The sequence below is a fragment of the Silurus meridionalis genome, chromosome 15 (genome assembly GCF_014805685.1).
Source record: "Silurus meridionalis isolate SWU-2019-XX chromosome 15, ASM1480568v1, whole genome shotgun sequence".
In the NCBI taxonomy this organism is placed as follows: Eukaryota; Metazoa; Chordata; class Actinopteri; order Siluriformes; family Siluridae; genus Silurus; species Silurus meridionalis.
Window position 1 is genome coordinate 2,568,882 of NC_060898.1, and position 26,250 is coordinate 2,595,131.

General features: G+C 38.8%; 1 protein-coding gene across 1 annotated transcript in view; it reads right to left on the reverse strand.

Annotated features, from left to right (window-relative positions):
• The window catches only part of atp8b1 (ATPase phospholipid transporting 8B1), a 29,940-nt gene extending 4,962 nt beyond the window's left edge, over positions 1–24,978 (reverse strand). Inside the window, exons 1-22 of the mRNA XM_046868200.1 lie at positions 24,626–24,978; positions 14,386–14,544; positions 14,043–14,140; positions 13,140–13,253; positions 11,628–11,726; positions 11,464–11,525; positions 10,771–10,843; positions 10,583–10,653; positions 8,830–8,912; positions 8,095–8,253; positions 7,869–7,957; positions 7,056–7,246; positions 6,565–6,773; positions 5,456–5,499; positions 5,198–5,354; positions 4,479–4,667; positions 2,695–2,807; positions 2,043–2,207; positions 1,634–1,745; positions 1,407–1,482; positions 1,147–1,273; positions 48–333 (exon numbers count right to left, since the gene is read on the reverse strand). Of these exons, the coding sequence (XP_046724156.1) occupies positions 48–333; positions 1,147–1,273; positions 1,407–1,482; positions 1,634–1,745; positions 2,043–2,207; positions 2,695–2,807; positions 4,479–4,667; positions 5,198–5,354; positions 5,456–5,499; positions 6,565–6,773; positions 7,056–7,246; positions 7,869–7,957; positions 8,095–8,253; positions 8,830–8,912; positions 10,583–10,653; positions 10,771–10,843; positions 11,464–11,525; positions 11,628–11,726; positions 13,140–13,253; positions 14,043–14,140; positions 14,386–14,524 (2,656 nt within the window). The 5' untranslated portion in view covers positions 14,525–14,544; positions 24,626–24,978. The remainder of the gene's footprint in view (positions 1–47; positions 334–1,146; positions 1,274–1,406; positions 1,483–1,633; positions 1,746–2,042; positions 2,208–2,694; positions 2,808–4,478; positions 4,668–5,197; positions 5,355–5,455; positions 5,500–6,564; positions 6,774–7,055; positions 7,247–7,868; positions 7,958–8,094; positions 8,254–8,829; positions 8,913–10,582; positions 10,654–10,770; positions 10,844–11,463; positions 11,526–11,627; positions 11,727–13,139; positions 13,254–14,042; positions 14,141–14,385; positions 14,545–24,625) is intronic.
• Between the last annotated feature and the right edge of the window lie 1,272 nt (positions 24,979–26,250).

Genomic DNA, 26,250 nt, shown 5'->3' on the forward strand with positions numbered 1-26,250 from the left:
TTACTTTGGAACTACTCTGATTTTGAGATGCCCTTTTGGCTGCTCACTCTTTATCATGTTGACGTCGTTGGCTCCATCGCCGATGGACAGGGTGACGGCGTTCTTGTAGCGCTTCACCAAGCTCACCACGTTGGCCTTCTGTTTCGGGGTGACGCGGCAGCAGATGACGGAGCTGCACTCACACGCCATGTCCACAAAGTCACGCTGCCTCATCTCTTTCTCCCAGTCGTTCAGGGGTTGGCCGTCCTGAGGGTTGGAAGGGGGAACACGCTTCCCGAGACGCCGGAGGCGCAGACGGCGACGCTTCTTTTTCTTCTCGTACAGAATCTCGTTCTGCAGACCAAAACAAGTTAGAGAGAAAAATAGAGAAAGACAGTAGAAAGTGTTTAGTGTTGATGAAGGTTGTTTGGCCTCCAAACAAAATGCTAACCGTTTTTGGAACCGGTTTCCGCAAGCTGATTTATTACACAATTACGTCTGGGTTTCATGAGGGTCTGTATTCTATTTCTCTCTCTCTATCCTTTACTTTGTGTCTGTCTGGTTTGTGTCCGTGTCTCTGTTTTTCTCAGCATTTCTTTCTCTCCGTGCCAGCCTCTTTCCCCAACAGACGTTCTCAATGTCTGTCTTGGTCTCACTCCAACACTCATCCTTTGTCTCTTTTGCCGTCTTCCATTCTTATGATCTTTTTGTATCTATTACTCTGTGACTCTCACTTTGCTATCTGTCTCTTTTTCCATCTCGGCTTCTCTCTGTATCTCTTTCCAGATTTCTAGATCTGTTTCTTACTCTTTGGCTCTCTGTGGCTTTGTCTCTTTGTCTGTCAATTTAGATACTTACACTGACCAGGCATAACTTTATAGCCACAGAGCAGGAACATCTCACAAGATCTGCAGTTTTGGAGATGCTCTGACCCAGTCGTCTAGACGTCACAATTTGTCAAACTCTCAAATCCTTACGCCCATTTTTCTGCCTATAGCATATCAGGACAAAGTGTTCACATGCTGCCTGATAAATAAATCCACCCACTAACAGGTGCCATGATGAAGAGATCATCATGTTCTTCACTTCACCAGCAATAAAGTTCTGCCTGATTTTCGTATGTGATTACGTGTATTGTGACACACTGGATGAAAAGTATCTTCTCACCAGCCATCCTCCTGTAATGATGAGAGCGTTCTTGCCAGAGTCGGGGAAAAACTGCTCCTGTATCTTGCCCTTGCTTCCTGCGCCAGTCTCGCTTCTCCGCTTGGCCTGTCTGTCAAACAACTTCTGACTAAAAAAAAAAAAAAAAAGAAGACAGAAATGGTGACAAATGCAAGATACCTCTCTTTCACTCAATCTCTCTCTCGTACACAATTGCAAAAAGCAACCAAAAAAAAATGTGCATAGACCATCAGGACACTTACTTTACATCCTCTCCGTAGTGAATAGTCATGTCATTCGTCAGCAGCTCACAAGAGTAGCCAATGTTCTCAGCGGTCTCTGTTCAACCAGGAAGCACATTAATTACTCATGCCAAAATAAAAACACTGTCCATAAATTATACTTCAGCTGCCCACTGACCTTTCAAAATAAAAACACTGTCCACAAATAAAAACACTGTCCACAAATTATACTTCAGCTGCCCACTGACCTTTCTTATCCCCAGTAAGAACCCAAAGTTTGATCTCAGCCTTGGCCAGGTTGGCGATGGTCTCTGGAACTCCATCTTGAAGCTTGTCTTCAATGGCGGTTGCTCCGATCAGCTGCAGAAACGTAGAAACAAAACCAAGTCATCAAAACCATATTAAATATTTTTTTAATACTGGAATAAATTAAATCAATACGAAGAACACAATCAGAACAAATGTGTCTGTAATGGCGAATGGAAAAAAATGATGCACTTGTATGCAAAATGTAAATGTAATTACATCAAAATAATGATCTAAATATAATCTAATTCTTGCTAGATTAAGCAGCCTCGTTACACGCTATAATGCCACAATGCATCGGTGGAAACTATGAGGTTAAAAGGCATGCGGAAAACAAAGCAACGCGTTTACCATCAGGTTCGTCTCGATGAGTTCGTAGACTGCATCCAGAGCCTCGTCCCGGTTGGACATGACCACGCTGGCCTCCTTGTGTTTATGAGTCCATACTTCAAACTCAGCGTCGCTGATGTCTTTATAACACAGGCACAATGTGCGCAGAGTCTCGTTGGCAAAAATCTACAAAAGATATTACGTCGCGTGAAATTTCACAGTTAATGCTTCAATGCTGATTTGCTACCACCATCATCATCATCTTTGACCCGATTGCATACTAGAGGTCGACCGATTCATCGGTTCAGCCAATTCATCGGCACTGATATTTGATTGCTGTAAAAAATCCATACCGGTTTTCCGAATTGCGATAGCGGCCTCTAGAGGCGAATCAATGACACCACGTGCTGTTTATTTGAAGTGTCATTTTTAAATTTGTTACATTTTGTTTCAGTTGGAATCCATGCTTTTTTCACCTTAATATTTATTTATATGATTAATGTATTAATATTTAATTATTAGACATGTTTAATAAAGTTATTGATTAATCTGTTATCGGCAAGTATGATCCAGACTACCTATCGGTATCGGTAAAATCCAAATCGGTCAACCTCTACCGTCAACTACAGATCATTTCATATATTAAATATAACGAGTACGAGATCACACTTACGTTTAGAGCCTCCTCTGTGGTCGCTGTGTGTAATGAGGCAGGACTGAGGCGCTGGTAGATCACAGTGTCGGCTCCTTTACAGTACAGTCGAATACGACCGTTTGGAAGCCGCACTGTTTTGGGGTATTCACAATATTGTGATTATTCACTATCATTAATACAGTTCAGCCAACAACAAAAAAAAGATACAGATGTGAGAAGAAATGTAGGGAGAAATCCAGATTTCTGAATACGTAAAGAGGAAACACTGCCAAACTCCACACACACTCTGTTTTTCCTGATAAACTGTGTAAACTCATACTGACGTGTACTGCATACTGGCATATAATCAACACAATGTTTGATCTGAAAAATCAGAGTTAATGTTGCCACCCTGTGGTTGATTTCCATGTAACTGTACATCCTAAAGTGTTTTAATCCTCTTATATTAGAGCAATCGGTCAAATCTAAAACGTATTTTTATTCAAGAATAAAATATTGGACCTTGAATTTTGTAATGAATTCCTGCTATATTTTATGAGTTGCTCTTCTGACTACGTGAGTTACCACGTCTGCGAATTTTGATCATAGACAGCAAGTTCGCAACGAGGAAACCTGAAATCCGGAAGACCTCCGACAAGCTCAACCCCCGAAAATTTCTAGAACATTCAGCAACTTGTGCATGATGATCGTCGGGGGAACAATCCACGTGATCTCACTTCCGTACCCAACCTACTCGCCAGATTTGGCTTTTGCGGACTTCGCCCTCTTCCTGAAGATGATCTCCAAAGGCTCAAAGGGTCGTCGTTTTGACACCATTGTGGAGATCCTTGCGCGATTCGGAGAAGGTGCTCAAAGGAAAACTTCCATGACACGTTCCAGGAACACTGGGAGCGCTGAATTGCTGTGCAGGTGGACTATTTTGAAGGTGATGGTGCGGAAATGTAGATGGATAAAGTACTTCCTGGTAAACAGAGCGAGTCTTTTTGATACCACCTCGTATATTAAAGCAGCTATAAAAATTACATTATAACAATCAGAAACCTCTATTGCTTTTCGGAAACCAAAAATGTAGCGTGACCAAAACTTTCTGAAGACCAAAAAAGATGTGAGAAGATTCCGAGAAAAGAAGATTCTCATCAAGCATGCAAGAAAGGAGGTTTAAAAACCTGTGAATTACGTAATTTCTCTGCTACAGAAACACATTCCTATAAAAAACTTCTTATGAAATTCATAAGAAATTCCTATCAGCGCTATTCTATAAGTTATTACATTTTACGGGTAGATCTTCTGCACTAAGGCCTTCATCTCCATGGCATGACCCCTAAAACAGCCACTGTATTCGATTTACAGTCATTTCAACCTGCGAGCTACAGATACTGCAGACTCTCAGTATTTGTGGCTGGTGTGGGTTGATAAGAGCAACAGTTCAAGTTGTGTGAAAATACTTTGGCTTCGAAGCAAATAAGTCTGGAAAGCCAAATCATACCAGCAGGCCAGTATGCAAAAGATCCTAGAGAGCAGAGCCGACACTGTGCGCTAAAAACCGACAGATTTCACAGCACACCGAAAGGTCAGACGTGTCCAAGTTTTCACTGTCGCTGAAGATGTCACCGAAGATTACGTGCGCAGTGTCAGAAACAACTATTTTCCAAAGGAAATTCGCGTAAGAAGTTGTAATGGTTGGCAAACCAAGCAAATGAGTGCGCAAAGGAGCGGCTGAAGAGGCTTTAAATAGTGATGAGTCAGCAAGGAGCATGGAGTGAAAAAGAAAGTGCACTGTAGTGTAAAACTAGAGCACTCACAGACGACAGACATGCGTTTTCGGTCGCTGTTGAAGTCTAGGAGAGCGAGCATCTCGTATGTGGCCTCCGTCCCCATCTCACTGATGGTGATGGTGTCCTGAGTGCGCGACAGGAACACGAAGCCAAAGCAGCGAGCCGCTGTGACCAAAGCGCCTTCATCCGGAGATGCAGCCTGGTACACCAGCTCACCTGAGAAAGAGGGAACCATCAAGACAACAATCAATTCAAGGGAACGCTCTTGTGGCCATGATGCCTCCACAATTCATTTTAATAGATGTACCCTATACAGACAAATGTACCAGGACACCTGAACTTTTCTGCCAGATGTGGTTCTTCTCCAAACTGTTACCACAAAGCTGAAGGCACACAATTGTACAGGACGTCTTTGGGTGAATAATAAAATACTGCTTATATAACTTAGAAACCCAAACCTGTTCCAGCATTGCAATGTGCACAAAGCCATTAACATATAGTTTGGAGAGGAAGATCGTTGAGTAGCCTACTATAGAGCTCCATCCCTACTAAACACCTTTAAGATGAATGTGAACACTGGCTGCACCCCAGACCTTCTCACCTCACCTACATCAGTTCCTTACTTTACTAACACCCCTTGTGGCTGATGACCACAAATGTCTGTGGGACGAAATGTTGAATGCGATGCTCAAAAAGCACAGGTGTCCGCAAACTATTGTCAACATAGCGCATGTTCAACTTCTTACCATCCTTATGCTCTGCCATAACGGTGTGGCAGAGTGAAAGCAGCTTGAAGAACTCCAGCACGTCTTGGTCTTTTTTCGATCGGATGACGGAAACGAGCTTGGTGTCAGAGAACTGGAAATTTCTGTCCACGTACTTGTTCCAGCTGAAGTCAACAGGCTGCACAGGGACAATTCAGATACTCGTGAGCCTCCAAATCAGCATTTATATGTGAAGTACAGTATATTTATTATGTAGTAAGAAAGAAATATGCTTAGTACGTTTGCACGGTCCACAGTCACTCCGTCTTTAGTGATCGGATTTCCTTCGGATCAGAGAAAAAGAGGCATGTTTAGTCAGGGTTCCTGCAGGTTTCACAAAGTCAAAATTACCTTTTTAAGACCTTTTTAAGACCTGTATCAATTCGTACCAAATCAATATCAAAATATCAAAAGGCCTAGAATTTAGATTTGTAAACTTTTTTTTTATATGATAAATTACTATGCACAGCAAAAGGTATTAAAAATATATATAAGTTAGCACAATACACTAGGGGGGATGTGTACCAATAAAAACAATGATCAACAATATTTATTATTATACAGCAAGAAAAAATTCACAGTAATAACATGTACTGATGTGTTTTTTTTACTTATTCTTTTTCTCCACAAAGCCCTGGCACTGGAGACTCCTTCCTAACCAAACATGTCTTCTCAAAACCAGTTATACGGCATGTCTGCGTGTTTCTACAGCAAATACTTGTATTAGAACTAGTGCATTCGTATAAATATAATGAATATATATTATTGACGGAGTGGAAACTTCTATCAGAAGATCAAATTTTCTGACCAATCAGAAAAGAGAATTCAAAAGTTGTGAAAAGAGTGACTGTTTAAATCCTTGTTGAATAGGTGACTTAACTGTGGTAAATGAATTCCTCTAAAACTTAAACCTGATGCAACACACACACACACACACACACACACACACGGCCAAAGTTACTAGTGTGTAACAGTATCTCAACACCGATCCCCTGAACGATATTGTGACAAATTGTCCAGGGTTCAAACAACCACACCTGAGCTGAGGTCCAGGGATTGGGTGTTTTAGGGTTAAGCTCATCTGATCTTCATGTACTGTAAACACTGAGCAGGTTTGATCAAGCTGAGGCCCAGCGAACACACCAACCAGAGCTTAACCTTTATATCATCATCATCCAACAGCAGTCGTATTCCACTGAATAATTTATACCAAGCAAATAAAAGCTTCTGATTTGAGGTTTCAGGCGTACCCAGGATGTCTGCGCTATCTCAGAGCTCGAGAGGAATCATCTCACCTGTTAGCTCACTTTTAACCACAGAAGCGTTACGTGACGCTGCGGTGCGCTTACCGTACGTGACGCCGCTGATGGTGCACTTCTTGAAGGCCATGATGTTCTGCGTGAGAGTACCCGTCTTGTCTGAGAAGATGTACTCGATCTGGCCGAGCTGCTCGTTCAGCGTGGTGGTACGAGCCTTGGCTGGGGTGTCCTTCTCAGCGTAGTACATCTGCAGATCCCAGTTTATGAACTTGCTCTGACCCAGACGGATCACCTCCACACTGAGCGTGAAAGAGAGAGGGATAGAGGAGAAGTTAGGAGTCAGCATTGTTTCAGTAATAAAACCCATTTGGGGTTTGACACTACAGGGAATTTACATTACATTTATGGCATTTGGAGAACGCCCTCATCCAGAGAGATACAACTTGAGCAGTTAAGAGTTAAGAACCTTTCCTGAGGTTCCAGCAGTGGCATCTTAGAGGTACTGGGATTTCAAACTTCTCATACTTTTCCTTGATCATATTTTCCATTTCACATATAAATATAAGTATGAATATATTTACCTCACATAGAGTGAGATGGGCACCATAGTGTTAAGGACGATGATGTAGCCCCAGAAGGTAAGGAACCCTCTGTAAGACGGCGGCTGGTTTAGGCCGTCGTACAGATACCAGGCCTTACTGCCGATTTCGTCGTACCAGAACGAGTGTCCTATCCCCAGGCCGGCACAGATCAGGATTAGCATCACGAAAATCTGCGTACAACCAAAACAACAACCAGTTTATTCCCTTATTCTTTATTGAGATACAAGAAGAATTCAGAGAAACACAGAAATCCGCTGAACAGGATTCATGACCGCGATCAGGAAATGCAGTAAGTAGATAGTAGGAGGTTACAATGTTAGCCTGTGAACGCTAAGCTTTTCTAGTACAAGCGATAAATTACTGTCTATTTGGCCATGTAAACACTAAACTCTTCCCAGAACGCAAATAAATGCCGGGCTAAATAACACAGGTCGAATCGTCTTACATTTTGCTCAAGCGCAGTACAGGGACGCGAGTGTTTCCAGACGTTTCAGTGTGGATGAGCAACTTGTGGGAAACATCTGAAAATTTAAGCGTGGAGTTTTTTTGGCAAAAGCTCTGTTTTCAAATGTATCCAGATTAGTGTAGTGTAGTGTGTGTAGTGTTTGTGTAGACCACAAACACTATACACACTTGGAAAAACCAAAAATAGGCCAAACTCCAAAACTCAAAATATTCACAAAATAATTAGTCAGGAAATATGTTCATTCAGAATTATGTAAATGAGGGTCGGGTCATGCATCAACCAGAAGAAACAAATGATAGAATAACGCTGCTGTTCAGAAGTCTCACCGTGTACACCATGTAGTTCATAAGATAATCTATCTTGGTGCGTTTGAACCGTGTCTTTCCGCCATTCCTCATAATCTTAGTGTCCGCTCCTTCAAAAGAAAAAAAAAAACGCAATTCATTTTATAAAAACGATTCGTATTTAATCACAATGTATTTGTGTGAACTGCTTATAATTAATCTGGATTAATCTGCTGTACAGCTCAGATTAATTACTGTATTACCGGACCTGCATATATGACGAGTCCTCGGCACTCCTCTGTGTTGCGGACCGTGCAGCCTCTGAGCAGCATGTTATCCAGGTCTAGTGAGTATGACTCCTTGTTCCACTGCATAGTGCCAGTGAACTTATCCAAGCGGTTATTTGGTTCTTCGCAAATGATCATGGCTGCAAGACAGACGCAAAGAAGAGTTATGAGACCGTATAAGATGTCTGCTCACTAGAGCATGTGTATGCTGCTTCTTTTTAAAGATCTCCACATTTATTCGCTGTTGTAATAACCCCTTCACTTTCCTAGGAAGATGTTCCACTACATTCTGCAGTGTGCTTGTGGAGATTTTGTCTGGGTTCCAATTCATCATGTTTAATAGAGATGAGGTCAGAGCTCTACAGCAGGCCATTGAGATCTTCTATTACCACCCATGGAAAAGATATCTTCCTGGAGCTGGCTTTGTGTAAGCACAGTAACCAGTTTGGGTCTCCTAAATCGAGTGAAGGGACACTACTACATCTAAAGACATCTTATATAAAGTGTGTGCCTCCAACTTTGAGGTAAAAGTTTGCAGAAGAACCAAATATGGGTGGAAATGCAGGCGTCCCAATAATTTTTTGCCAAACAATGTATTTTAGGATAGAGATGAACAAGGTGTGGATCTCTACTGTAGGACTAAATATCACGTCAGTCAATAGGGCTTTAACTATTTTAATAATATAAATGAATTTTGTCACATAAATGATGTTTACCATCAAAATCCGCCAGCTGTTTCTCCTCCTGCAGCCTCTCATGGGTCACCTTCAATCCCATCTTAAACTTCAGATTAGTCTCTCTGGAGGGAAACGGAGAGAAATATAGAAAAAATGTAATCTTTTGGGTTTTTTTGTGTTCGAGCACAACACAGTAAAATGGGTTCACCCGAGCATTTCATTTAAGATGCTTCATGCTCCATTAAACAATAGCGGTATTACGTCGCATAATCGCCCTTGCACGTTTCTGACTCGTTGCTTTTCTCTGATGTGCAACAATTCAGCATTCATAACCATCATAATCATTGAAAAAACATGGGACAGCAGAGTCGAGTTTCTGCCTCATCAATGAAACCAAAGATGGAGCGAGAAAAGAAAGCCAATATTGACTGCTCACAATAACATGCAGCCCGAAAGCAATATTATATAATGAAATATTATACTAAAAACACTGCGCATTTAACAGGTGGGGAAGACAACAGGGACATGTGCGCCACGTCATGTGTCACGCCTTTGTTGTGTATTTAAAAACACTCTCAAACCAAATATTTGTCCATTTATCCACGATCGGTGTTTTGTTTAAGCAGCTTAATGCATAAATATGTGAAATAAAGCATCATGTAATATATTCTTCTCTGAACAGGCGCAATCATTAAAAATCAAATTACTGACTTCAATTATCGGTTTCTCACATCTCAGATTTAGGACCCAGATAAAAGAAATCTATATTTTAAAAAAAAAGTGACTTTAATATTGTCTAATCTTCAATTCAAACTAATGTTCTTACGTTTCAATTTACATTTAAAACACTGCATTTAAGAAAAAAAGAAAGAAAAAAGTGCCGTCGGCTATTTTTCTGCTTGGCTGAGTGTTTTTCACACGCCCTCAATTCAAATATTTGGCCATTCGCCTAATCTCCATGCCAGCATGGCGGTGTTTTGTTCACGTATCACACGATGCATCAATGTGTGAAGTAACACATCAAGTTATATAATAAACTCTTCTCTATACAGGTGTGTGCAATAACATTAACTTCATTTTCTATAATTATGATTTTTCTTTTTTAATGTATAACATTTTCAATGATATGGAGTCCGAGTCACTCATGATGGGTCTTAATGGAGTCTGAGTTGCTCTTATTAGATTTAGAGTTGGTCTTAATGGGTTTTAATGGAGTCTGAGTGGTTCTTAATGGAGTCAAAGTCGCTATTAATGGAGTCTGAGCGGTTCTTAATGGAGTCAAAGTCGCTATTAATGGAGTCTGAGCGGTTCTTAATGGAGTCAAAGTCACTATTAATGGAGTCTGAGTGGCTCTTAATAGAGTCTGAGTGGCTCCTAGTAGAGTCTGAGTGGCTCCTAGTGGAGTCTGAGTGGCTCCTAATGGAGTCTGAGTGGCTCCTAGTGGAGTCTGAGTGGCTCCTAATGGAGTCAGATTAGATCTTAATTGAGTCAGGGTTGGTCACAATAGAGTCAGAGTTGCTCTTAATAAGCCTTAATGGGTCTGAGGCGCTCTTACTGGAGCCCAACTCGCTCTTAATGGAGTCTGAATCAGTCTTATTGGAGTCTGAGTCGCTCTAATGGAGTCTGAGTAGCTCTGAACGGTCTTAATGAAGTCTAACTCAGTCTTAATGCATTTTAATAAAGTCTGAGTCACTCTTTATGGGTTATATTGGAGTCTGAAGTTAAATTGCAAACAAAAGATAAAAGATGGATATACAAACACAAATGAAGAACATAAGCAGAAGGTTCTTACCCATCCAGTTCTGCTGTCTCTACATAACACAGGCTGTTTGGTTCAGAGCTGGACAATAAGAAAATGTCGGCCTAAATGTGGTGAAAGAAATTAAATTAAAATAAAACCATGGATGGGAACTAAAAAACATGATGCACTGAAAAAAAAGCTACAGCAGGTCCAACAACCCATTTAGTGAAGAGTCTTACGGGAATGAAGTCGTTTTTCTTCAGTCGGACCACGTCACCAACTTGAATGTCCATCCACTTGGACTCCTTAAAACTGTAAGTAATAAAGTGTAAATATACAGATGGACGGATGCAAAGTGGCAAACAAACTCATTTAATGATTACAGATTATGACTTTCAGTTTTTTGGCACCCTTTGAAAAGATGAACACAAAAAATGTCCTTATAATTAAGTAGAAGAAACTCACACTGAAAATGGTAGAAGAAATCAAATCATTAACTCGATTTCAAGTCGATTAATTTAATTCAGCTTGTCGGTGATCATTTGTAATAAATCATTTATTCATAATAAATAAATGCGACATCATTTGTTATAATAAATCTATAAACAGGACACAATTAAACTAGATGACAGAATTAAGCTTCTGCTAGTCAACAGACATCAGAAATCTGAGACAATCTGAAGAGAAAAGTCAACAAGGAGGTGAAGAACAGTCTCATGTGCCTTAGTGTGTCTCATTAAAGGATTGCAGGACAAGATGCCATACTACGTTGCAAAGGAAATTACATGGGGTGCCAATACTATTGATTCCGATGACGGCAATTGATGTTTAGATGTTCCGTCATATTTTCAGTGCGAGATTGACCCAATCACTCACAAAGCGGTTACCCAGGGTGCCAATAATTACGTAACAGACTGTTCTCAGTGACCAACCTGCCATTGAGGAGCACCTCACACTTCCTGTTGTTGATCTCCTTGTCCAGCCTGTGGCGTGCCTGTGATCAGAATGGAGAACTTCAGGTCAAGAATACATGCTTCATGACTCAACACTACGGTGAAAACCTCTAATAGATATAAAAACTTATGCAGCCACTTACCAGGTCATCCATAAGATCTTTGATAGCGGTGATACCAAGCACCAACACTAGGGGCACTAACGTGGTGTACCAGGGCAGAGTGGTGATTTGCGGGATTATCTTTTCGCAAAAAGGAGAGAAACGACATTTTACATTTATATATATTAGGCATTTGGCAGATGCCCTTATCCAGAGCGGCTTACAATGATCTAATCAGTATAACTGAGAGGCTGAGGGTCAAGGGCCTTGTTTAAGGGCCCAGGAGCAGCAACTTGGTGGTGCTGGGATTTGAAATCATGACCTTCAATTCAGAAGTCCATCATTACTATTTTCACAGCAAAAGAACATTTTAGAAACTATTCATGAATATGATTCCATACAGGGACTTTACAAAGTGAAAGCAAGAAAAGAAAATAATTACTAAGCTACAAATTTAGTTTGCTAGAAAATAAATAAATTAATTAATTAATTAATAAATAAATGAAAGGGGGGGTGAGGGGGTGACGACTGCTAACATTTTGGTCCAGAGCGTTATTAATCTCTTTGTGCATCACATAGCTAGAATATTTATTTTCTATTTAAAAGTTGAACTATATCGACACCATGTAAATGTTTGTTTTGTTTATGTCAATAGTTTTTTTTAGAAACTGTTTGTTGAAATACACAAAGGCGGTTTGCCTTCCCCAGACAAATACCGCTTTTATGGTACTACTCCTCCTCTTATATCCATACTTAAACATCACTTACATCAATTTACCTTTCTATGAAAAACTTTTAGACTTCCGAGTCATTACATGTACACCTTTTAAAGATCTTTAAATAGATAAATATTTTTTCTTTCACCTCGCTAGAGTCGAAATAAATCTATATAAACACTAAACGTTGCACTTTATCTAGTGGCTTAGTTAGTTTTGGGTTGTCAAAAAAATATATATGTAAATTTTAATTAATTTCCAATTTATCTCCTTTCGCAGGGTGTTTTATAACCAAAAAATTTAATAAATAAATAACGTCATGCTTCGATAAATCACGCTCCCACTAAATCTGCATTATGGTGAATTGCATTTTTATTATATATGTAATTAAATGTAATTATATCATACTGGATAATATGTATAATAGTAATAATATGCATGTTATTGTATTGTGTGTGACATTATGTTATACAATACTGTTAATTTTCTTACTATTGTACATATTATATGATGAACTATTTAATAATTGTATATTATTATAATTTAATAGAAAAGTCGTCTTGGTCCATGATGCAAAAAAAAAAAAAAAAAAGGTTAAGAACCACTGCTGTACTGTATATGGCTGAAATGACAATAAAATCCACTTGACTTGACTTTTGGTTTGATCTTCGTATAAAATCTGCTCTATTAGTAGCTGCAAGTGGGAGAAACCGGCTTCTGATTTTATATACTGTATACTCATTCACTTTAACTACTTGGGATCGTTTCAGATTAGACGTGTAAAAAAAAAAAAAAAAAAAAAAAAAAAAACAGTGTGAAGTGCGGATCCGCGTCGTACCTGCAGGATCAACAAGACGAGGAAGTAGAAATTGGCTGCTCTTTTGAACTGCTCGAATAGGTTCAGGGGGAGGAAGGTGAAGAAGTTGTACTTATACGTTCTGATTCCATTTCCCTAGAAAACAAACACAAATTTTACCAACTTGAGATCATTCAGCATCAGCAGATTTATTTTTCCCCCCTCTCATGAACATGTGCTCATAACAGATACTGCTACGTGTGTGTCACAGACACGTGACCGATCTCTTCCTGATACAGCTGAGTCACAGTGACTGACTATAAGCAGGATTAAGTCGGTAAACGATGAAGGAAGTGATCAGACATTCCTGTTGAGCAGGAAACAGATGCCTGAAATAGTCCATGCCCGTCCTAAATGAGCATCGTGAAAAAAAAATCTACTTATCGTGCATTTTACAGAAAGATCTATGTAATGCATAATTATTAAAAAAAATCATTAAGAAAAAAATAGATCACAATAATGATACTTTAATCTCTTAATCTTAATGTTGGGATTAAGATCTGATTCTTCATATCTGCTGACTCTGACTGATGCCTTCTGATAAAAATCCATTGCAAAATCGCTGCCGTGTTTCGTTACATTGGACTTTTTTTGCATTTGTCAAGTCATGCTGAGAATGAAGATGAACAAGTTAGAAGTAAGTGAGATAATCAACGGAGCAGGTTTATTTTTAAACCAGGGGATCCAAAGGCGTACTGAACGCACACGTTCCTCGGAAACGCATGCAAATTCGAGCAAAAACAGAAGCTCCAGCCCCCTCTTAAGATCTCTTTCATCTCCTTTCCTCTCTTATTCTTTCCTTTCCTTTCCTCGTCATGCTTGGCTTCTAACGCACACTCACCACTCTTTCACGACCCACCAGGTTTAAAAAAAAGGTGCACTTACAGAGTACTTGCTCTTCTTGAAGCACAAAAACGTCTTCTTCTTGAATTCGGGGAGATTGCAAAAATCTCTGTCGTTCGCTTTGATCTTCCATCCTACTTCTATAAACAGGGAAAAAATAACACGACTGAATAAAAGCAACAAAACTCAACGATCTGGTTGATCAATTCTGCGACGCATTTAATGATTCGAAATTTACATATTTAAATATATTATAATTTTTTTTTATTCTATTCACAATGAAAACAACTCTTAAGGTCTGCAACAGTGTTGTTCTTAGTCACACTTCTGTTTTTTTTAAACTACTGGCCTGTACGAGGGAAATGATAGGAACAGAGACACTAACCAGGTTCCAAGGCAGGGACACTCGGTTGTACCTCTTCGTCCTCAGGCTCCACCTCGTCATCAGTCTCATCATCACTGTATGGCATCACCTCATCATCAGGCGACAGGGAGTCCTCCGAGTCCACACGAGGGCGACTCATCTTGAACGGTTGCTATCGAGCTAAAGAAAGGGAGAAGGAATGACCGAGACGTTAGAATGAATAACGTGTGAGTTAGGGTTGTGCGATATGATCAAAGTATTATATAGTGATACGGAAGAGACTTGATAAACTGTTTCTATTTTGACGACGCGTGTATTTTTAGCTGCAAAAACAATCGACCTTAAAATCAAAGGATTTTTGTCTTTTGATCGATTTAATTTTTAAAAAGAAAAAGAAATCTTTTGAAGTTTTGAAAAAACTCTTCAAAACAAAAATCCAGTCCGAGTTTCAAATTTCAAATTTTTTGTTATTTTTATTTGTAAAAATCTAATAAAATAAAACATTAAGTGAATTTTTTTATATTTATTTTTTCTACAAATTTAACACAAAAAATATAAAAACATCTGTACAAAGATTCAGTACAAAACCTTAACATATAATCACGATCTTTGTAAAAATGTATTGCACACTGTAATACACCTACTGAGTATAATCAGCCAATCCTAATATGCTTTTTTTAATGATGCAACAATAAAAACGATTCCCATTATCAGATTTCTTATCTCCAACCATTGTGTAAAAAGCACAAGCAGAACAGAACGTCAGCACAATATGAGATTTCGACTTGCTGAGGCCTCCTACACGAGGCTGTAGGTTTCACCTGCCACCACGTTCTTCTGAAAACTATTTCAGTGTTGAGAAACACGATGCAAATTTAGCACAAGTGACCGGGTCGATTTCTGCATACATGTAAAAATGTGACGCAATGAGTTGATGTTTTCTGAGCTGTTGTTTGAACTTAAATTTAGAGCATCTCTGCCTGGTGTATGGAAAGGAAAAAAATCCAAAGTGCTACGCTGTAATCTACATTGTCCTCATGTCTATTTAAATAGGGTTTGACTTATTTACTAATAGCAAATGTCTTACAATATTTAAGAGCGTCACTCAGGTTTAGAACAGAGCCTCTCGTTGTGGAAAATGTCAGCTCTGCCGTGGGAAAAGCCAATTCCCTGGTCTCCTATTACACGCCTGTAACGTGCCACTCTTTTCAGCCGGACTGTTTTCTAGACCTCTCTGGAAATGTACAAAACAAATACAAATCCGGTTCTAATTCTCCAGCCGAACTGGCTCATGACTAACAATATCTTTGATAACCAGCTGAAGTATTTTAATCATGTGTTCAACAAGGACAAATACAGATCGATATCAAAGAGTCGTCTGGAATCTCGACGCACTTCGACTCAAGACATTAGATGTGCATCTGGATTTTCCTGAGCAACAAACAGAACTGAAGCAGGAAGCTCCGTCTGTTAATACGGCATTATAAACACGTGTGGAATGTTGCTCACTCCACAATCATGTCGTCGCTCCTGTCCGTACCACCACACTGTTCATTTACAGCCCAGAACTGCCTTCCTGAATCTTTTCCTTTTCCCAACATTTCCTACTTGAACTAACTGAGACAGACATATACCATCTCAAACATCCTGATCAATATCTATAAGGTTCCCAGACTCTAATCTAAACTCCATGTCTACAAAATAGAGCCATAACCAGATGTTTATTCATGTACTTTGTAGTTCTAGAACCTACATGCTTTGAAGTATCCCATTGCGTGCCTTATTATTTGTGCAAAACGAGTTTACTCGGTTGCTATAAAGTGGTATATAGTAATGTAGTTACATTAAGTGGGAATTGGCAGGTAGATGACAGCACCACACCCAGAGAAGGAAATGCGCACAAACACACACAAAAAAACAGGTTTAGGTGATAAAAATAATCACGTGAGAAACGTCTGTTCTCCGAGCAACACAAAATTATGATTTCGCTTCGATGCAAATACTGACAGTAAGGCGAAGATATTGAATATCTGGAACTCGGGTAACAATCGGGTCACACAATGACTGCACAATGGCTGCTTTTTGCTCCCAGAAACGGAAAAATGTATCCATTGCATTATCAAGATCGCTTTTCTGGGGTGCAAAATGTGTCTCCATGGCAACAAATTCAAAGCTAAGTCGTGAAGTACTTGAAATTGGACAGGACAGATATGTAAATGCAATCTGGATAAAATAACAAACAAAAACAAATCGAATAGTTTCGTTGAACCACTTTTGGTATGTAAATGCTAAGTCTGATGCACCTAATGCTAATGATAATCAAAGACAGAAGCTGAAAAACTCTTGAGAAAATATTTATTTACCCAACAGAGCCCTAACGCTGACGGATTTTGACTACCCAACCAAACACTGCTTTAAACGCCAAATTCATCTTTGAGGCATGCGTGCAATCGATTTTAATTCTAACCACGAGACATGTTCATCCGAACACAACATTTTAATAACCCGGGATTTTCAAGGCGATGATACAAATTCTCAGATTTTTTAACTATTTAACACAAACCTTTGCAGAACTGCACAGAACTATTTGCTCGCCCGTTCGACTCGTCCTGCTTGATGAGGCGCATTACAAACCTGACTGACAAAATGTCAAGAAGCATCCAGTCAAAGGACATGCTTATTTAAAACGAAATGTCAGCTGAAGTGTTTAGCATTCTTTAGATTTCTGTGTCTGTCTGCAAGAATGTGGCTAGCAATAACAAGATCGAGTCTCAGATTCTTTCTATAGGTACAGATGAACTTAAGAGGTGAATCCTAATGCGGTACTAGCAGAAGAACGCGTTAGGGGGAATGTAGGAAACAGTTCAAGACAAAAAAACTTTGATATTAAAGCTATTAAAGCTAATCTAGGACATGGGTCAAGTTTCACGTGTTAATTGTAGAGATGAATACACAAGCCTTTTGCATTGTATATTGTAATGGTGATATTTCATTCAAGACATGCTAAGCAATGAAGAACTACGCATCTGATATTAGAGCTAGCATGACATTCTGTGGATATTAGCCTTAGCGCAACCTCAATGCAAAAAGTGTTCAGTAAAACATTTAATAACTTCGGTTTTCCATGGAGTTAATGTTTAGATCTCGAGTTGCACCATAATAAACTCCATCCAACTCAGAGGTCCTACTGTTATAGAGAAACACTCAACTCGGTCAAGGCTGAGCGACTCTCAACAGAACCTGAGCGACCTCACAGTTCAGACACAGAACCTAAAACCAGCGGGGGTGAGCGAACCCATATCACAGCCCCACCTCGAGTAGTGGTTAAGGAAATGGTGGGGGAGGTAAAGAGAGACAGAGAGAGACTAAGTATGAAACCAGGCTCTTGCTCTGAAACTGAAACCCACGAGGGGGTAGATGGGCATAAAGCCCCTTTCTAATGTGCTGTCTCAATGCTTTATCATGCATAGCAGACTTTACTGGTTCTACCTTATGTCCACTGTTGCATAGGTACAGAGAAGAAAAGCAGTACCAATCACCTACCAACAAGCTTTACTTTATTTCTCTAATCTGATTGAAAGGTGTTTCTATAACAGCAGGTTTGACATGAGTTCCAGCTGTAATCAGATCTGTTCAAATATATTGGGGTTTCTGTCTGTAATACTAGTACAATTACAGGGAACATAGAAATACTACAGAGAATCAAAGCCAAAACTCTGGAGTCGATTCACTGATAAGAAACAAAAAAAAAAAAAAAGAGTGTGTGTGTATATATATATATATATATATATATATTTATATTTTTTTTTTTTTTTTTTGGGGGGGGTTTTTTTTTTTTTTTTTACTGTGGTTCGAATTGCATTTGCCACATAAATTTTTCCTGAATTTTTTTTATATATTTTTTATACATTTTTATATATCATAAACTAAAATTATTTAATCCAGTTTTTTTTTCTTTTTTTTTTAGAAACGTAAAAAATTTAATTCATAGGTAATTTTAACAAGAAATTCTTATATTATTACATTTGAACAAATTATTTAATTTCATTTAAAATGTCATTGATTTTGTTGGGGAACATTGTGGAAAAAACTGTATATAAATAAAAGAGACAGAAATGAGTTTATGATTTTCCTTTTAAGGGATGAAACTGATAATGTGTAGATATTGAGAACATTCATTCCTTTGTTCCGTCACAAACCCTGGCCAGCTCTTCTTCAAGAACCTCTGTGACAATCTACTTTGCTATTCATCGGATTGATGCAAATCTTCACACATTTGCTTTACGAGTCAGCAAATTCAAATCTGGAAGTCTTGACCAGAGGACTTGGAGCTATTTGGATGTGATGTCCATAGGGAAAAGGAGCATTTTACTAAACAAAAGAGACACGTAGGGCGCTGCGTTAAGTAGCATGATGTAGCAACATGGTCTCTCGCAGATTGACCACAAATGATACGATGACACGATACTGACTGTCTAAGCGTCAGCATACACTTCCCTGAGCCGCCAGGGCCGTCACAACTACACTGTTCACTACCCAGAACTAGAGGGTCTACTCGTATAGGTCCAGATATTAACTCATAGAAAAAAAAAAAACTAAGGAATCTCAGAAGATGCTTTTTTCCTTTTTTATGAGGAAAGAAGGAATAGTAAAAACCAGGAAGACAAGTAAGCAGACAAACAAAAACAAGAAGAGAATAGTGAAAGAAATACATTTTGGGGGAAGGGAGGAAGAAAGAAAGAAAGAAAGAAAGAAAGAAAGAAAGAAAGAAAGAAAGAAAGAAAGAAGAGAGAGAGAGAGAAAGAAAGAAAGAAAGAAAGAGAGAGAGAGAGAGAGAGAAGAAAGAAAGAAAGAAAGAGTAAGAAAGAAAGAAAGAAAGAAAGAGAGAGAAGAAAGAAAGAAAGAAAGAGAAGAAAGAAAGAAAGAAAGAAAGAAAGAAAGAAGAAAGAAAGAAAGAAAGAAAGAAAGAAAGAAAGAAAGAAAGAAAGAAAGAAAGAAAGAAAGAAAGAAAGAAAGAAAGAAAGAAAGAAAGAAAGAAAGAAAGAGAGAAAGAAAGAAAGAAAGAGAGAGAGAGAGAGAGAGAGAGAAAGAAAGAAAGAGATTGCTGAAGAGTTTTCACACTGAACGAGTGCAGTGCTCTGGTAAGGACTGAGGTTACTGTGGTTAAAGCATGAAGGCCAAACGTTGTAAAAGATCTTCATCCTCCTGTCTGATGGAACAGAATCATATCTGCATTGCAGCTGACAAAAAGAAAAGAATGCTTTCAGAAACGTGTTCATTACGCTGCCCAATACAAAGCAAGACAAAGTAGATGGAATGAAAGAAATCTATTGCTCCATAAAGAAATTCCATAAAGCAGCTCACAATGGCCACAAAAGAACTGCAGTTACGCAACTCACGAGCAAACACACATCTATGTGCTGTAGTGAATGCACACGGCACTGAGATGTTAATTCTACATCCATCAATCTGATGTTTTAAAAAAAAATCTGCCGTAGCATTTATCGTGTTCTCTCCCAGCAGTTTCACTCCTGTTTTCCATAACTGTCAGGGGCATATATCAGGATCGCACCATGAACAAATATGCAAATCGGCTAACGCGTGTGTTTTTTTTAGTATGACACGTCATGAGGCTGTCAAAGGCGGAAACATGGGCCGTATTTTCTAGGAGGTGAATCTGCTTTAGAAACCAAGTAGGAACACGTCAACGGCGAGGAGGTTTTGGGCAAAGTAGAGCTCAGCTTTAGCCACCGTTCCTCCTGGACGTACGCATATCAGGGCTACAATCATACACACATACAAGCAAATCTACTTTAGACCAAAATTCACAAAATTGTTTATAGGTATATAAATAATACAAACAAATATCATATTTCTATATATTTTTTTATGTATAATTTAAGAACTAAATTTTTTTTTTTTTGAAAATTTTAAGACACACGATGCAAAAACAAAAGATTATTTCAAGATATCATGTAATATTTCGACCAAAATAATTGCTAATACCTACTAAGAAGAGGTCAGAGAGAAATCCAATCAAACACCTCAATCATTAGACAAAAGAAGGAGGAAAAAATAAATAAATCCACCTGCCTAATCTTGTGTAGGTTCCCCTTGTGCCTCCAAATCAACTCAAACCAGTCAAGAACATGGACTCCACTAGACCTCTGATGGTGTGCCGTGGCACCTGATGCCAAGATGTGAACGGCAGATCCTTTAAGTCCTGTAGGTTTTGAGGTGGGGCCTCTATAGATCGGATTTGTGTGTCCGGCACATCCCACACTGGGACACTGGACAGGTTACAGACCGGCCAAGTCAACACCTTGAATCTCATCATCATGTTCCTCAAACCGTTCCTGAACAACCTTTACAGTGCGGATATGCAGAGAACACATTCCGGGTGTAGGAAGCCACTGACATTGGTTTGCAATAGTGTTTAGGAAGGTGGTGGTGCTTTCAACAACATCTGCAGGAATGTCAGGAACCAGATTTCCAGGCAACATTACCCAGAGGGTCACACTGCTTCTGCAGGCTTGTTTTCTTCATATGGTTCATTCTGGCACTTTCTCTTCCCCAGGTATGTGATGCACATGTACCCAGCCATCCACAAATATTTATTTAAAAAAAAAAAGGGTTTCATCAGATTAGATGAGGCCACCTTCTCTGGTTTAAGGTCCAGTTCTGCTCATCTGCCCATTGTAAGACTATTAAGTGCTTTTCAGTCTTTTCTCTCAGATTGAACTTTCAATTTTAGCAGTTTACACTACCGTAGATCTTCTGTAGAATCAGACCACACAGGCTAACCTTTACTCTTCACACGCCTTAATGAGTACCCATCACCCCCCCACCTGTTCACCAGTCGTCCAAGAAGGACCACTTTTGGTAGATACTAACGACTGCACACCAGGAACCCACAAGACCTGCTGTTTTGGAGAATGGTCTCTCCATCACAATCTGCCCTCAGATCCATCCAAGTGCCCGTTTATCCTGTTTCCAACATATTACTTAGAGAACTGACTGCACACTTGCTGCCTAATAAATTCCACCTCGTTTTAACGTTAAGGCTGATCAGCGTACGAGTAACAGATTAAACATGACACTAAGTGAGGAGGAAAACAATCAACGACAGGACTAAGTTGCCACGTCGTACTTCTCATTCATATACAGTTACATTTAAAGCTGCAACTTATCAACTACATTACAGCAACTACAGTCCTTCCCAGTGTCCCAGATTTACTTTTTGCATCTTTAAGTTGTGAGAAGTTCCTCCTTTACCTCTGCCTGCTTCTTACCTAATCAGCAAAAGCGCAAGTCCACAGTACGAGTCCTTGTGTTTTAGTGGATACTATTGGAATGACAGCGTCCCAAAATGGGACCATTAATACAACAACAAACCACGATTTGAATTACGGTGGGAACTACGGCCTGAGCTGATGTTAGAGGAACCTTATCAACACCTTTACATCATAAAGAATTACACCTAGCATGGATATGGGCGATATTACGGGTGTGCGATATCGGAAAAAAAAAGATATCGCGATGTTTTTTGGGATTTTGTCGGTAACGATAATCAGACGATAACGCATAATTGAAAAATGTTTTGTAAATTTTACTAGTTTCTTTTTTTAATGTCAGTATTATACTGATTAATCGAAGCTATATTAAAAAAATAGATATATAAAATAGATATATATTAAAACACCGAAGCATTCAAGAATCGCTCCTCTGCTGTAAAATGAACAGGAATCTGTGAATTTTTTATTTTGATTGCATACGGTTAAATGAGTTATTTATTATATATATATATATATATATATATATATATATATATATATATATATATATATATATATATATATATATATACACACAGTACAGACCAAATGTTTGGACACACCTTCTCATTCAAAGAGTTTTCTTTATTTTCATGACTATGAAAATTGTAGATTCACACTGAAGGCATCAAAACTATGAATTAACACATGTGGAATTATATATGGAATTATATACATAACAAAAAAGTGTGAAACAACTGAAAAATGTCATATTCTAGGTTCTTCAAAGTAGCCACCTTTTGCTTTGATTAATGCTTTGCACACTCTTGGCATTCTCTTGATGCCTACTTTGAAGAACCTACAATATGACATTTTTCAGTTCACTTTTTTGTTATGTATATAATTCCACATGTGTTAATTCATAGTTTTGATGCCTTCAGTGTGACTCTACAATTTTCATAGTCATGAAAATAAAGAAAACTCTTTGAATGAGAAGGTGTGTCCAAACTTTTGGTCTGTACTGTGTAATATATATTTATTTATTTATATAATCTCGCACACCCTGAGGTAATATTTAAAATTCTTAGTCAGAATAAGTAAAATCATTAAAAAATTAATTCCACCTGCTATACGAAGTGAACAGAAGAAGTATAAACAGGTTTTTTTCCCCCATGGCTGTGTTATGTTCGGATACAGGCGAAACTGTGCAACTCTAAACTTGTTTGTTTTTGGTTTATACACGTATTTGACTCACCTCTCCTGTAAAGGTCACGGGAGGCGTTCAAAAAACGTCTGACACACTGACCATGCAACAGTTTAAACCCTGGGAAAACTCTATACATGTTCTAACAGGCCCGGCTGTGTTTGCATCCCACTCCCCCCACACACAAACAAAAACGCAGGTGAAGGTGTGTTGCGAAAAAATGTGTGTCTCTCTCCTGATTTTTTTCAGAAGGGTTTGCACAACCGTGTGGCCTTTCAACGAATAATTACAGACAATGTGAGTTTTACAACAAAAAAAAACAACTCAGACACCTTTCTAACTCCTGCCATGTGTTTGGGTCTCTTCCTGCCTTCACGATCCTCCATTAAAGATTGAAAGAACTTGGGCAGGGCTGAAACCGAGACGAGGGTGGGGCTCAAACATGGCCGCCGACCTGGCAGACTATTCCAATTATCATGTTTAAAGATAATACACAATAGATATCACAACAAACCTGTTTGGTTTTTTTCCACTTTTCTAGATTTTTCAATATATATCACTAGAGGGGATCTGAGTAGCTGAAGCACATCTTAATGAGCACTTTGATGAACTTTAATTTTATATATATATATATTAATAATAACTCAAAAAATACATCCATGCTGTGAAGGTTGTCAATATTTTCTTCAGGCAAAATGCTAACAAAATTCTGAAAAACACTTTACAGATATTGGGGGAGAAGAAAGTGTGTGGAAAACGAACGTTTTTATAGTGTAAACGAAACGGGTTTGACGCACGTCGTTACTCTGAGGTGGACACACGTTCTGGACTGCGTACGTCAGATTTAAGGCTGGACTCAAGTGTTAAAGAGTGATGTAATGATGATGATGATGATGATGATGATGCAGGAATGTGGAAAAAACACTAATCACCAGGATCATTCTAACCAAAGATTTGGGAAAACATCTAAACGTAGACCATGAAGCCATTGCAATGAAATTGAGACACCTGATCTTATCCTATAATTCAGATTTATACATTTCTATTATAGGACATTCCTATGGACATTACATGAAGGGATGCGTGTGTAGGCACCATGTCGGTGTGTGTGTGTGTGTGTGTGTGTGTGTGTGTTGAGATGGTGTAATCCTACGACTTCACTACTGGAAATTTACATCCTTACAACAGCGTCCTGTGAATCGTTTGTCCAGAAATCCACAGAAATCCTGTTAAATGTAAACCGTTTTAAACGTATTCGTTCTTGTGATGGAAAAAAAAATCATCCGTATTTATTGCACACAACTCAAACTTTCCTTTTCTTCAATAAACACATTCAAGATTTCATTCAACACACTGCACCCAACAGCTTCTCCGCATTTCCTATTCATTCCTTCACATGGTGGACAGAAACCGGGGAGCTTGTAAGACATCATTTATATATTTCAATCAAATAAAATTATTTCTTAATGGTTAAAATCTGTGAGTCTTCAAAGCTGGTTTACATGCTGGGTTCCTGTCAGGTTCCTCTCACAGCTTCACAACCTCACACCCAAACCCATGAAGCTGATTTAGATTTTATACACTAAAGTTCAAAATGAGAAATTTTGGAAAGTTTTTGGAAATAAATCGAAATGAAAACACTGAAGGAAGAAAAGATGCTCGAGTCAAATCGCCCACCTGAGAGGAGACACACCTGGAAAGGGGCTGCACTGGAGTCATTTTTTAACAAAAAAGGAGATATAAAAGCTTATAGAAATATAAGAAACGTTTTCTCAAAGCTTACCTTCTCTCAAAATGAATATTTTTAACGTCCGGAGACCAAAAATCCGGTCATTAATAGTTCATGCTGTCCACCGCCTCCGTCCGTCTCCAACCGACTGCTCTTCCTTCCTCTCCCTTCCGCTACCTGGCTGACTGGAGGCTCGACTTAAACCTGAAAAACTGGCTGGACGAGGCGTGTTTTCCTTTCGTTTTTCCCCTCTTTCTCCCCAAATTCCGAGGAGGATGTTTCTATCTCTATATATCCAGCACTTTTTACACTCTGTGGTAGTTCCTGCTTCTTGTGAACGCGTAACACCGACAGGAAAGCAGCTCGCGGAGGCAAAGAAGCACATGGTCACGTGACCGGGCAGGTGTGCAGGTAAACACGGTGTGGGCGCGTTCAAGAGAGCATTTATGCGCCCATTGTAGTGGCGTTACGGTAATCTAGTTATAAAAACAGATGTAGGTAGAGGAGGAGGAGGAGGAAGTCAGAAAGTGAGGGAGTGCGCACCTTTTAGAAAGATTACCTCCAGGTATGCAGGTAGAACGAGACCGGGTTGCCAGAGTTGATCCTTAAATCCTGCATTATAGATAGATAGATAGATAGATAGATAGATAGATAGATAGATAGATAGATAGATAGATAGATAGACAGACAGACAGACAGGTAGATAGATAGATAGATAGATAGATAGATAGATAGATAGATAGATAGATAGATAGATAGACAGACAGACAGACAGACAGACAGACAGACAGACAGACAGACAGACAGATAGATAGATAGATAGATAGATAGATAGATAGATAAATTCCAATCTTTCAATCAGAAGTGTGACATCTTATTCACTGATCTACAGCTTCCCCCTAAATAGATAGAATAATAATAAAAGAAAATTTTATGTATATTTATTAATTTATTTATTTATTTATTTATTTAGTTTCCTATAAAGTCCAAATTCAAACCTGGACACTAAAATTATTGTTGCATTATATAAAACATTATATTACTTTTAAAGTTGGATCCATTTTCTTTATTCCATGTGATTACAAAATTTGAATTTAAAAAAAGAGGGGAAATATGCAATCTGGCAACTCTTAAAATAAATTCCTTTCGCTTTAGGATTCTTTTCAACAGGACAGATGCAAAATAATGAAAATGTAGAAACAAATAGAAATGAACAGGATTATTTAAAGTTGTTGTTGTCGTCCAATGCGCTGAAAGACACATGGCTGAAAGACACATGGCTGAAAGACACATCGCTCACATTGAAGAATTTCTCCAAATGGACAAACCAACACAAGGGATTTGTTTTATATGTGAGGACAATATGAAAACACCTACACCTGGTTTCTACTGTCTTCAAAGTTAAACACATCCCCCCAAAATCTCTCATAGCAGCTCGATTGGGTTTAGAGGTCATCGCTGTGAAGGTCAGAACATCCAATTTACTTCCACATCAAAGCAGTCAGTGACCCCTGGAAAGAAAACGTGATGTCATCAGAAACGTGTTATCAAAACATTAAGGTGATCATGCAGAAGAAGGTCAGATTTATTTGGAATGAAGCAGAATGAATCACAGAATCCATGAATTTTCTCACATCAACTGTCTGAATGTTTGGATTCATCTTTAGGAGGTCAAATAT